Genomic DNA, 13,751 nt, shown 5'->3' with positions numbered 1-13,751 from the left:
AGAAAGAAGGTGAAGGAAAAGGAAAAAGAGAGAAAAGCCACCAAGCAAGCAGGGGAGGAGGGGGCAGGAGGAGGAGCAGGGCCGGAGCACGGGAGGCGCTGCACTAGGTGCTGATCTTGAGACACCCTACGGGACGAGGACCACCACCACTGGTCACAGATGAAGCCACTAGGCTGGGGGATGGGAGAACCTGTGAAGGTCTTTACAGAGTGACTCAGCTGGAACCCCGATACAGGGCACCTAATGTCAGAACTCACGTTCCTGCCCTGTCAGCAAGCCACCCGGGAAAGCAGACATGTCAGGAGAAGAGATACTGAAACACTGTTTAAAACTGCTTTAAAGCATTCTAATCGAGTCTGGAATTACAGCTCTAACTTCTGAGCTTGGCCGGTTTGGTGAATCTAATAATCTAATCATCAGTCCTTCCACCTATGACTATTGCATAAGCAGGTACTTGGTGACTTATTATCAACATTTTATGTAACAATCCTATCTTTTCACTTAATTTTTCACTAGACAGTCCTTTATCATAGACAAAGAATGAGTTACAGCATATTTAAGATATTCATTTTAATTTTAAACTTGCTTAAGAATACTACTGTACAAAGTAGGAGTTGAAATACAGGAGTGGCAAAATGAAAGGTAGTTCTGTGTTTACCCCATAAATGACGGCCATTGACTCTCTGCCCTGAGCAAAGGGGGCCTAGCATGTCATAGCCAATGACCGTGCAGCCTGATGTCTCACATCAGTGGAGGCACTTCAGGGTTATCTTCAAAGTATGCGTCTTCCTCACTTGGCATGACTTTGTGTTCAGATGCCAGTCTTCTGGGCCTGTGGCTCTTCTCTTGAACTATGGTAGTCACATCAGGGTAGGAATGCTTGCTAGGATCTACTTCTAGTTTCTCAGCTTGCTTGCTTCTACAACAAAAAAGGCAAAGGGAAATTAATATCACACCATTTATAATCAAGTTTTGAATAGAGTCAACTTATTTTCCAGCAAACATTAGCAAGTCGTATCTATGTAGCACAGGGATGAAAACAAGATACTGTCCTCGGCTTTGAGCAACACAGGGCCTTGTGGAAGCACAGTTCTGGCCCATGAGAAATAAAGTGCTCAGAGGCATTGCAGAGCTGTGCTGGTGCACAGGTATCTGAAGGAGGGGTCACCTGGGAGGCTCTGCTGGCCTAAAGATTTGTGATAGTTGAAGTGAGAGACCTGGCAGAGTCCCACAGCCAGGATCCAACAGGTCTCACTCCTAAATGCAGCCAGTCAGGTTGTCAGAGCTTGCTGCCTTTCACAATCCAGCCTGTCGGGCTTCAGCAGGGGCATTTGGACTGAGGTTCAGTTGCACAGCAAATAGTCCACTAACCTCCTCTCCCATGAGAACCTGCTCCTGCTGTGTCCACCCAGTTCTCTCAGCAACAGCACAAATGAATCAGAACCAGGAAGAACCTGCACTGCCCAGTGATTCCCAAAGTCATTGTCATACAGGAAACTGAGACATGTCCTGGGTCACTTTCCTGGCAATTGTTAGTCAATAGGCCTAGAGTTGGGCCCAATGATAAGTATTTTTATAAAGTCTCCCTAGTGGTTTTTGATACTCAGCCAAATTATTTTGGAATCACTATCCCATTCATTTATTCATTCAACAAGTATTTGTTAAGCACCACTATGGCAGGCACCAAGGAATCCAGTCGTGCAGAGAGACAAGGTCCCTGGTAGTACTTCATTTTGCTCTAACACAGAATTTGCTGTAGAATCACATTACTGTCTCGTGATGGCCTGCCTTCCTGCAGACTGACACCTTTGAGCAAGGTTTTCTCTTGTTCACCTTGTATCCCTAACATACAGGTGCATTACGTAAGTACGTGCTGAGTAAGCGAAACTGTTACTGTTCTATTGGAGGAATAATGAATCAGGTAATAAATGCTCTCTGAACTGAAGAAAGTAACAGTCAGTCCTATGTGAGAGCTCCACACTCGTGCTCCCACACTCAATCCACCCAGCAGAAGCCTTTTGTTGGGAAGAAGAAGGTCAGGTTCACCTTTCACCCCTCCCCCTCATGCTCCTGCTCTGCTCAGCACTTACGGGCATCTGAGTTTTTAATCCCTTTAAGTATATTTACAAATACATGTGGATCTGCTGAGGAAAGTACAAAGTAGTCAAAGTATATAAACTAGTGTCTTTTACAACCTCCGATTGCACACTATACACCATTGTTCCACAGGAGAAGGGAGAAGTCCCAAAGGGGCTGTGCGTTCTCTGAGGAGGTGGGAGGGGTGGGATCCGAAGGGGCCGTGAATGATGCCCAAGGATGCAGTCAAGCAGCAAAGGGGAATGGCTGCTCCACCTACGTGGCTGGAGCACGGGCAGCCCCTGGACGCAGCTTCTTCCCAGATGCCTGTGTGCCGTGGTATTCGGTGGCTTCTTCAATAGGTTGCTAGTCAGCCATGAATGGGTGAGCAAAGAAAAGAAGTGAAAGGGATTGAGAACCCAGGGAGCCTCATAGGACAGGTGAGCACCTGGGAGATGGGTCCTGAAACGTCACGACCTCCCCCAGTCAGAGCTGCATCCCTCATGTCACACGCTACCGGGTGGCCTGGACCCTCCCCTGTCACTGAAACTGTGTCACAACTCCCAATCACCCCGGCAACTAAACATCAAGACCCTAACAGATAAACTTACTGGAGGTTATTCAAAGGGTAATAAACTGATTGAAGGGGCAGGAAATTGAAACAAAACCAGGGGGACTCAATTTCTTAAAATTCCCAATTCTGTGACCACCACCCCGTCCTCTCCTGGAGGCAGTCCATGCAGTACCTTTGCCCAGTCAGAGGCCAACATGAACCTGGGCAGGACTCTCTGAGAACTACACCGGGCCCCTGCCCACCCCCCATAAAACTGGGAGGGCAGGAGAGGGGTGCCAGCAGCCCTGTCCTCTCCCTTGGGACTGTCCTCTTGTCCCCTTTCCTATCTCTTCTAATACACTCAATCTTGTTATTCTGAACAACATGTCTGAAATCTTTATGGCGTGATCATAAGAATCGGGATTTGAAGAGGGAGTCTTCATGCTGCCTCCATTGTGTGGAGGTCTCTGACCTGTGGGAATTGCAGCTATGAAACTGCTCAGAGGATTAGAGTGCCAATAGGACTGTCCACTGTGGAGTGTCAGAGGAGGAGGAGGAGACCGTTGGAGATGGAATAGAGGCGATTCATGTTATATTCCGGCGAAGAACTTGTCTGCATTTTGCCCATGTTCTGAGACTTTCTATGAGGCTGAATTTACAGGTAATGGGCTAATTTATCTTGTGAAGAAAATTTCAAGGCAGCAACATGCTATTCAGGTGGTAGCATGGATATTGCTGGGGGCTCTTTGTTAAGTTTATTATGATAATCAGGAGCAGAAAGCAGAGCAGAAATTTTAAAAAACTTGCAATTTGGCCAAAAAATTGCATGTAAACCTGTAGCTAAGGAAGATGTGGTTGTTGAAGAGATTACACAAACGAAAGAAATGCTAAGTGCTTTTCACAAAAACAATAGGAAAGATGGCTTTGATGGCATCTCAGGTTCCAGGTTGTAAAAGTGAAAATAGCTTTGAGAAGAGACCAAGGGGGCACACTGCTTCAATAGCAAGGCCACACCGTGGTGATCATCTCCTTGGGCACTCAGGCTGCAGCCACGGTCCCAAGAGGCTTAGCTACTGCTGGAGATGGGGGCAAACTTTGGCATCAACCACGAGGGGCTGCTTCTTCAGGAATACAGAATGCTGGAGTTGGGGATTCATGGAGGCTTCCACTGAGACTGCAAAGTTAAGTGTGGGAGGCCAGGCAAAGTACACAGACTCAGAGCCCCTGAAGGCTGCCTCCATAAAAGTGTCCTTGTCAGGTCTTTTAGTCACAGCAGTGGAAAAGCTGACTGAAACACCCCCCACTGCCCCCCCCCCCCCCGCATTCCAGTGCTTGGGGATGCATATCTGCTGACAAGGAGCCTGTCCTGATCCTCTCGGTACAGACTGCACACACAGACTGAATATCACAGTGCACTCACAAAAGTATACAATGACTAAGATGTGTTAATTAAAAAGGAAAGTAAAATTTAACTGATTGTCTTTTATTTTTAAAAAGTTGAAAATTTTTAAAAAGGAATATGGATCATGTAAAAATCAAATGAAATTCTAGAGCCCCCAAAATTTTGTTGGGACACATATACAAAGAAACGACCACAACTCATAGGCTTAACACAATACGCATGTATTTCTTCGACACGTAGGTCAGGAGTCTGACATGGGTCTCCCTGGGCTAAAGTCGAGGTTCTAGGATGGCCTTCTTTGTGGAGGTTCTAGGGCTCAACTGCTTCCTGAACCTTTCCAGCTTCTAGAGGCCGCCCACCTTCCCTGGCTCGGGACCCCTTCCATCTTCAAAGCAGCAGGGCACATAAAAAGTGGAGTCTGCCTCACGCCGCGTCTCTCTGGCTCTGGCTCTCCTGCCTCCCCTCTTTCATGATAAGGGACCTGTGGTCACACTGGGCCTACTGCCTCCTCCAGGGCACTCTCCCTGTTGTCAGGCCATCTGGTACCACCTGCCACCTGAATTTCCCCTGGACACATAAGATTTCCTATTCACAGGCTCTGGGTATCAGGACAGGTCCATCTTGAAGGGCCACAACTTTGCCTACCATTGCATCCCCCGGGCACCTGCCCCTGGAGGTTGCTGATGAGAGGATTTGCCCCTGAAGCTGCAGGATTCCCCTGCAGCCTGAGCGGAAAGGCTAAACTGGGTGGGCCTTGATTGCCCAGTGACTGGACCACCCACAAGACCACCTACTTCCACAGGAGATGTTATTTGGGGTGATTAAACACCTTAAATTTTAAAATCCATCTTACATATTCCATTACCTGAAGCCACAACAACCTAAGTCAAGTCAGGAAAAAAAGTTGGGTTGGTTGGAGGCTTCCCAGAGAACTACTACCCTGAATGGGACAACTCATAGCAAAAAAATCATCTCAGGGCAAAGGGCACGCTGCATGAGAAGAAGGGGAAGAAACAAGAGTGGAAATAGAAAAACTAGCAAATGAAAGCATGGATCATAAAACCACTTTTACTAACTTTCAACTGTATTAGACTTAGTAATATAATGACAGAAACTCCCCTCAGGAACTGGCGGTAAGACTAAGGTGCTGGAAATAAGTTTTCTATTTAACATTATTATGGGGTCTTTCCCTATGTGATAAGGCACGAAAAATAAAAGGGAACATGATTGGGAAGAAAGAAAGGGATCATCTTCATGGGTATATAGAAAATCTAAAAGAACCCTCAGATGAATTAATGAAATAGTAAGAGAGATAAGTTGTTGGATACTAAATCAAACATAAAATTGAATTACATGGTGCTGATGACCACTCAAAATTTTGACCAAAATAAATATAATTGAATTTATATTTTCAGTGGTTTTTAAAACAGTCAGTTTGATGTTGTGTGTATTTTATCATATAACAAACAAAGCAATAAAGAAATAAAATTATGAGTCTACATACTAGCAACATGCAATAAATAAAATAAAATGTATTTATACCAGTATCAAAAATATCATACACCACCAGGTGCAGTGGGGCATGCCTATAATCCCAATGGCTTGGAAGGCTTGCGAGTTCAAAGCCAACCTCAGCAATAGCAAGGCACTAAGCAACTCAGTGAGACCTTGTCTCTAAATAGAATTCAATCCCTGGTTACCCTGGCAAAAAAAAAAAAAAATCACACACCTAAAAATTAATAAAACATGGGTACCCTTATAAAAAATTATAAAATTTTAGAGTGACATCAAATGCAAATTAGAAAAAGACAGATACTAATATTATAAAATTTTTCACCCTAAATTGATCTATGCCTCCAATTCAAAATAAATCCCTATACATGTGTATGAGAAGTGAGTGTGCATGTGGTATGCTCTGGATGTGGTTTGTCCCCTCACCTGTCACAGGCTGGTTGGGAGTCTGGTTCCAGTGTGGCTATGTGGGAGCTTAAGGAACCTAGGGGAGGTCCTTAGGTGATGAGGGCGTGCTGCACACAGACTGGAATGCGGGTCTTCCAGTGAAGAAATGGTCTTAAAAGCCTGAATCTGAGGTCTGATTCTCTCTGGCTTCCTGTGTGGGAATGTGGTTGCTTCCTCACACATGTGCCTACCTCACTATGTGGCACAGCCAGGAGGATTCTTGCCAGAGCAGAGCCGATGCCAGCATCGTGACCTTGAGTCTTTAAAACCATGAACCAAATACAGTGTGTAAAGCTATCTTGCTTCAGTTTTCTCATTGTAGTAATGCAAAATAGACAATGTAATTCATGTGTGAAACTTGGCAGGTTGATTCTAAAATTTATATGGAAGTGCAAAGGGCCAAGAATAGCCAACTTGCTCTTGAAGAATAAAGGAAGAAGATGTTTCTCACCATTTACACAGACTTATTATAAAGCTGTGGAATTTAAGGAAGTGGAATAGAGAGAGAACAATCAGACCAACCCACACACAAATGCTAGATCTTTGACACAGATAGCCTTGGTGACCAGTACAGAGGGATAAATTTTAACAAGAGACAATGAGACAGGAAGGTGTCCATACTGGAAAAATTAAGAGGACATACTTTAAGCAAAAATGAGTTCTTGACAGATCATACATAAACATGAAAGGCAAAACCACAAGGCCTTACAACACAAGGAACCGAACCATCTTTTTGACCTCAAGGTAGGGCAGGACTTCTACAAGAAGACAAACAAAGCACCAATCATGAAAACGTTAAAATTTTGATTACTCTAGAATAAAGATCTTCTTGTTCACCAAAAGCTGCCATGTTGAAAATAAGTGGGCAGCCCAAGTCTCATGTCCTGGTCCTGCCATTCTCCAACTGCGTGATCTTGGGCAAGTTCGCCCTCTCTGAACCTCACTAATTATGTACTAGCATTGCTATTTTGAAGATCAAAGACAATGAGACGATGTGTAGCACCAGGTAACACAGCGTCACCACTTAATAGATTCCTGAAGTTTTGGGGAGCTGCACCTCTTCCCTGACATTAAAATGACGTGGGACCACAAGAGTTCTCTAGAAGTCACCCTCCAGTTTTGACGAGCAGAACCCTGCCCCATGGGTCCTTTCCACCCACTCTGCCTCCACAGCCGGAAACAGGCCACTCCAGTAGGAGAAGGTCAAGGCCTCCTGCGGCCCCCTCTGCACCTGCATACAGGCTTCACAGGCAGCTGTTTGGTTAATGGCGTTGCCCAGCCAGACATGATGGGCACAACACAGTGAAAAGGTGCACAAAGAAGCTGGGCGCAGTGGTGCACGCCTGTAATCCCAGCACCTCGGGAGGCCGAGGCAGGAGCATCGCGAGTTCAAAGCCAGCCTTAGCAACAGTGAGGCACTAAGCAACTCAGTGAAACCCTGTCTCTAAAGAAATAAAATACAAAATAGGGTCAGGGATGTGGCTCAGTGGTTGAGTGCCCTTGAGTTCAATCCCCAGTACCAAGGGAAAAAAAAGTGCAACAAGATTGTGCAACGTTTAGGGAGCCCCACAAACAACCTTCACAGAGATGTTTTATGTATGGTTATGAGGGAAGCACTTCTCAGTAATGAAAATGAAAAAGAAAGACTCTGCAAATATTCAACCATATACAACTGTGCTAAGATACCTCCAACTCTCAAGTGTAATCACAGTAATGATAGTTTTCCTGGGGTCTGAAAACCAGCTCCAAACTGTTTGCAATGATTTGGCTTCCCATCCCTGTGATTCCTCACAAATTAGATTCAGACTCTTTACATGTGTCAAGGGTGCTGGGGGTTAATTGCCACTGTGAATATTCATAATAGCCATGATACCCTGGAATCTTGTATCTGCAATGGAAATCACTAAGTTGGGAAATATGAGTGATTCCCGTGGTTAAAAACAGCAACCCACTTTTCAGTAGGAATTCAATTCCATACCTGTCGTTCAAATAAATCCCATGTTTAAAAATCTCTACAACAGTTCAACTTCAACAGTTGTCTTTGAATATACAAGTGTCTAATTTATTATGCAAAACATAAATATAGCTCTTGTTCAGGTATTTTTATGATGGTAGTTCTAGCATATACATTTGTGTCACAAAGATAGTTTGCCTTGGTTCAAAATAGATTTTACCATCTGGATGGGAAGAGTCTGAAAATCACAAGAATAGGAGAGCTGGAAGAGCAGGGACCTCATTCTACAGGAGAACTGAGAAACGGGAGAGCCTTGCGTGAAATGCTCTGCAGGCTGCCATGTTCCAGGGAGGCTGGCATTGCTCTCGAGCATTCCGGGAGGCAGAGCCAGGATCCCCACTTAGGAATCGAAGGGAGGCAGAGAGGCTTTCTAACTCTGGGGAACACTAAGGATGTAGAATATTCTCAAGAGAGAGGGAGAGTCCAGCTGGGAGATGAGTTGAAGCCAAGGCCAAAGATGACCTACAGCGGAGAGAGGGACAGGAGGGCGGTCACGAGGACTGTGTACCACGCAGTCCTCAGAGTCATGAAGTCTCAGGTGACAAGTGGATCATAAAAGAGAGGCAGTGGGAGCAGCAGTACCAGCAGGGGTCCTGAGAGTTGTCTCAGTAGGTCATGGCTACATGACCTCCAGGGTGCTGGTGATTTCTGTCTCCCTCAGCTTCCCCTCCGTACAGCAAAGGTAGAGCCTGTGAGTTAAATGTGCTGATGTGGGGAGAGCACCCAGAAAAGTGCCTGGCCCAGAGCTGTGTCCAGTCAATGCCCGCAGTCATGGGTTTTTAGGGTTCACAAGCCCGGCAAATCCAGAGTGTAAGGACTTGGGGACAAACATGAGCATTCATGGTATGAATAAATAATTGTATCACCTTAGGAGCTGCATTTTAACCAACGAATGACAATGAAGAATGCCACATAATAACACTAGGGACAGCCAGGGAAGTGGTACCTTTCCTTGGTTTGCTCTCTGGGGCTGTTCGAGGTGGCTTTCACAGGCTTGGATGTTCGTCCTCTGATTACTTCTTCTACCTAAAATAAAAGCACAACACGTAACAAGTGATGAGTTACTCCCTGGTGTACCTTCAAAAATATATACTATATTTATTTTTTTAAAAAGATGCTAAAAGCTTCTCATTCTTTTTTACCTATCCCACATTAAAGCCTTTACACAAAGTCTAGAGAAGATCACGTCACAAATTGGATGTGTTCACCACAGCCACACAGCCATAAGCTAGCCAACTACTGCCAAAGCCAAGAATGGGATTTGGTGAATTAGCTTAATAAACATGATCTGGGAGCCGACAGCATGCTACCACTTGAGAGTCTTGGGGACACTGATGTACCTGGATGCTGCCCACACGGTGCCCCCAGGGAAGAGTGCTGCAGCGTGGGAAGCCCCTTAACAGGAAGCTGGACTCCCCATCGTCCTGGCTCCCTGGGCCTGGTGTCTGGTAAAATGATGAGGGAATTTTTGTGGTCTCAAAGGTCCCTTCTGGGTCTAAAAATTTCTGTACTTCAACTGCTTCTTTTAAACTAGATAAGTTCAGTGCTAAGCACCTGGAGCCCACAATAGTAGCAGTGATTGATTCCATTCAGCTAACAGCCCGCCCACATTACTCAGAACCAGGCTGCTCCCCAAGAACCTCATCAGATACCCGAGTGTGGACTGGGAGAGAATCTGCTAGTACTTACCAGACGCGCTAGGCACACGCCTCCAGCACTAGGTACACTATGTGTCTTATTTACACACAGCCCTGCTGATCTCCCAGCAACACTCCTGAAAGATCTTCTATCTCAAGGGCAGGCAGAAGAAATTTTAAAACCCTCTTCTCATGTTGCCTGGATCCAGCAACCAAGATAAGACACTCTCTTGTCCAAGGAGAGTGACCTGATTCCTCTTTGCAGGGGAAGGACTCACTCACTGGCCATATCTCCCTGGCACATGAAGGCGGAGGCCACCTGCCATCCTTTCTCTGCTCTGCCCGTCTTGGAGTAGCACACATTTGTAGTCTGGGTCCATGCCACTGGCTAAGGGAGAGCACCAGGCTGGACTTGGGGCACCTCTCACCACCTGCTCCATCTGCTGCCTGGGGCATGCTGGACTCAGCAGTCTGCCTGTGGGGTGGGAGTGGTTAGCCCTGGTCTAGCCTCAACCCCAAGCCTATCTTAGCTGGGCTCTACATCAAATTAACACACAGGATAATTTGCTTCTCATTTGAAGGACTTTTGGTTTTGTTCCTCTAGTCAGTGCCCCAGTAAGCTTAGCCCATGGCTCGTCATGTGTATGCTTCAATAAATGAATGGACGAGAAAACCAAGGAACCAATCATGGTCTGGGGACCACAGCACAAACTTGTGGACTGAGGGCTCCTGTGGATACCCGCTCGGGATGGCATCCTTCTCCTGTGTCGCCCCCCACCCCAGGTGGGGCAAGAACCAGACTTTTACAGAGTGCAGTTGTCTAGTCTCTAACATGTTGTATAAAAAGGCAACACGTGCATGTACGTGTGATTTAGTTCAGCTCCCTTACCCAGGAGACCGCGGATGTGTCCTTCTCTCTCCAAAGGCCGTGCCGAAGGGAAGACCTGCTTGAGCTCCACCTTTCAGTCTAGGCCTTGAACACCCAACAGGGGATGCACAATGCCCACAGCTTCCCAGAGGGTTTGTGTGACAGCCAGGGACGGCCTGCTGAGACTCCCAGGAAGAAAAATCAATAGGTACTACCAGGGGCAGGGATTTCAAGCCTGGGAGAGCTTTGGGAGCACTGTAAGAGTCCCCGTCTGCATGACAGACACTCGTAGGAGACTGGGTGTGGGGGAATCAGTGACTCCAGCCACCAGAGCAATGTGCACTGAACACTGACTGCAGGTGACACACGGGAAGACCACCCCACTGAGCAGGGTTTTATTATCAAACACGAGTGGCTTGGGAGTAGGCTAATTCTAAAATGTTTCATTTGCTCTACTTCACAATATAGCAGAGTACATACGCACACTGTCATAATTTGTATCATTTTCCATTTGGGGGGAGGGGTGTTAATGTGGCAGGGTATATATATTGACACCATTTTAATATAAAAACAACTAAATATCTTCCATATCTTTAACGAGTGGAATGAATACAAATACTTCCTCATCTCCTGACCCATCCTTAAGAAAATGGAAATGCTTTTCAGTTGCTATAGATGCCATTTATGGTTTACTAAACCATATTAATAACATTTGTAAATGAAAATGAAAACAGAATTAAGGAGAAAGACCAGAAGGTGAGTCCCCTCAGTTTCAGGGGAGGAGAGTGTGGCCCCTGGGGATGAACAGCTGGGGCAGGCACCTGCTAGCAGCCTCAGGGGAGGCCACACGCCACGTGGGACAGCAGAGAATATGACAAAACTTTTGGCTATTCTTTTTTATTCCAATATTTCCCAATATTCCAATATTTCTGATCAAGATGTCCTGTGCCATGCAACTCAACAACAGTCACTGGTGGCTGCTGAGCCTCTGAAATGGGAGACACTCAAGGTACAATTTTGTGAAATTTTAATGAATTTTCACTTGTATTTACCTAGCCAGAGAGACACATGCTTAGAGTGAGCCCCAGACCTACGTGTGCTGACCGACTGATGGACTCTCTGGATCTCCTTCAGGCCTCAAGTACAATATCTGTGTCTCCCCCTCACTCTTCTGTGCAGGGACCACAGAGTCTTTTCAGTTCCGGAACTTCCGTTCCTCCTTCCTTGTCACACCTGGACCTGGAACTCCCATGTGAGAGTGAGAACCTGGAGCCTACTGCAGCCTCTCTGACGGAGGTGGGAGAACACGCACACTCCCTTTAGCACACCTGAGCAACTCCAAGGATCTGTGTCAGCCGTGGAGCTCAGGAGGGCTGCCCGGCCTGCACTGGCTTCCCTCCCTGTCCAGGGGTTGATCTCTGGGCACTCCTCAATATTTCGCATACTCATTTCCATCTCAGAAGCTGCTTCCCAGGGTGCGGTGACATGTTATTTACCTCTTAATACTTTACTTTAAACAAGGTCAGTGTTGGTTAAAATTCATTAAAATATCAGTTTTGGGGAAAAAAGCTCTTGAAACCCCAATTACAAGTTTTATATTGTCTCACATTGTAAGTAAATGCACCAGTAAGAATGGGAGCGCATGCATGATTAGAGTCTTAAAACACCCCATTTCTAACACTGTTCTTTGTCACATCATAAGCACAGACAAAGATTCTCTGTGTTTATGGAAATGCAAATAGAGTCACAAATTTGGAACTTTTCTTCACAGGGAATTTGCTGTGCACCAGAATCTAAATGTGTTTCTTATTTTTAAAAGATATTTTCAGCACATTTAGTTTCAAGGATTCTTTTAAGTTTAAAAGTTAGAGAATTAAAGAATCAGCAATAAGAAAAAATACGAACATTGACAATCATATTAACACTGAAATACTTCGTAACACCAACACTCACGTGACCCACAGGTAAAACTCTCCTGACGTCATCGGAGGACTGCACTCAGAGCCCCTGCCATTAGGTTTCCCACCATCCTGCAGTCCTGGGATGCTCTTTCTCTAGGAAGCGATGCTCATTCACATCAAACCATGCCTTATTCATCTGTGCTAAATGTATTTAGGGATGACTAATGGGAAAGTTGTAAGGACCAAAATATGTCCAATAAATTAGATAATGTGAGTCTAATGGTTTCCTGAACCCACAGAGAGAAATATAATCAACTACTTGAAAATTCAATTGTGGGATAGGCACAAAGGTACATATTAACATTTTAATGATGTTGCATGATTTTAACTTTGAAAGAGTCATACAGTGGGAAGTTAGGAGTGAACATGGAGGCAGTGATAGAGTTCACTTTGCTCCAGAATGCAAAAGCCTCAGTTTCTTCTGCCAGCAGACTGCCAGCCTTTGCTTGCATTGTGCCCTGGGCTGAGGTCTCATTACCTCCAGAGAAATCAAGCTGCACTCAGAGAATCATAGTGTCTTTAATAAAATGCACATGCTGTGTTTTCAACTATCAAAATTGCTCACATCAAGACATGCAGACTGTGTGAGCTGTGTAGCAGAAGTAAGGGCAAGACTTGGCTCTTAATCATTATTTTTTAGATTGAATCACAGACATTGCCAATATATGACCATTTTTGACCCTGAAAGAATGAACTCATATAATTGAACTTAACAGTTAATAATATGAAGTTAAATAAGAATGAGAAGAGTCACCCCCTGATTAGGTTAAGACTTGTTGTTACTTGTGAAGTAGAAGAATGAATGGATGAGGAAAATGGAATAAAATCAGAGATATTTTCTGAGAAAAAAATATAAAACAACCAACTTTTTAAACTTATCTGTGAATTTAGTCTGCTTCTTAAATAACAATATTCATGAAGATCATATACATTTCTCTTTCTCCAGGAGATTTCACTTTCTCTCATAATTTTAACTGTTACCCCATTTAAATCTGCTCAATGAAATATTTTCTGAGCACCTATCAGGTGCCAAGCACAGCACTAAGGGATAGGCATGCAAAGGTAGATTGCAAAATTATCCATGACCATCTCATGAGGAAGAAAAATATATAAACAATTAAAATACCCTGAAGCCCATGAAGTTGAGGGATGTACACCCAGAGGTCTAAGCCCAGGGAAGGGGATGGGGAGCAGGATTAAAGCATCAAAGGAGGCTGAGGTGTGGTAAACATTTAAATTCCAGAAGATGGAGGCCAGGTAGGGGGTAGAGAGTGTTCTGGG

At 45.0% G+C, this 13,751-nt stretch overlaps 1 protein-coding gene across 3 annotated transcripts in view; it reads right to left on the bottom strand.

The window, feature by feature from the left end:
- Nucleotides 1-555: 555 nt before the first annotated feature.
- Nucleotides 556-13,751, bottom strand: part of Dnaaf11 (dynein axonemal assembly factor 11) — an 82,493-nt gene continuing 69,297 nt past the window's right edge. For all 3 annotated transcript variants that reach the window (XM_078016699.1, XM_078016698.1, XM_021722341.3), the window contains 2 exons: nucleotides 8,951-9,030; nucleotides 556-919 (listed from right to left, as the gene is read on the bottom strand). In XM_078016699.1, the coding sequence (XP_077872825.1) occupies nucleotides 742-919; nucleotides 8,951-9,030 (258 nt within the window). In that variant the 3' untranslated portion in view covers nucleotides 556-741. The remainder of the gene's footprint in view (nucleotides 920-8,950; nucleotides 9,031-13,751) is intronic.

Source organism: Ictidomys tridecemlineatus, chromosome 7 (assembly GCF_052094955.1).
Source record: "Ictidomys tridecemlineatus isolate mIctTri1 chromosome 7, mIctTri1.hap1, whole genome shotgun sequence".
Taxonomy (NCBI): domain Eukaryota; kingdom Metazoa; phylum Chordata; class Mammalia; order Rodentia; family Sciuridae; genus Ictidomys; species Ictidomys tridecemlineatus.
This window is presented reverse-complemented; position numbering and strand designations above follow the sequence as displayed.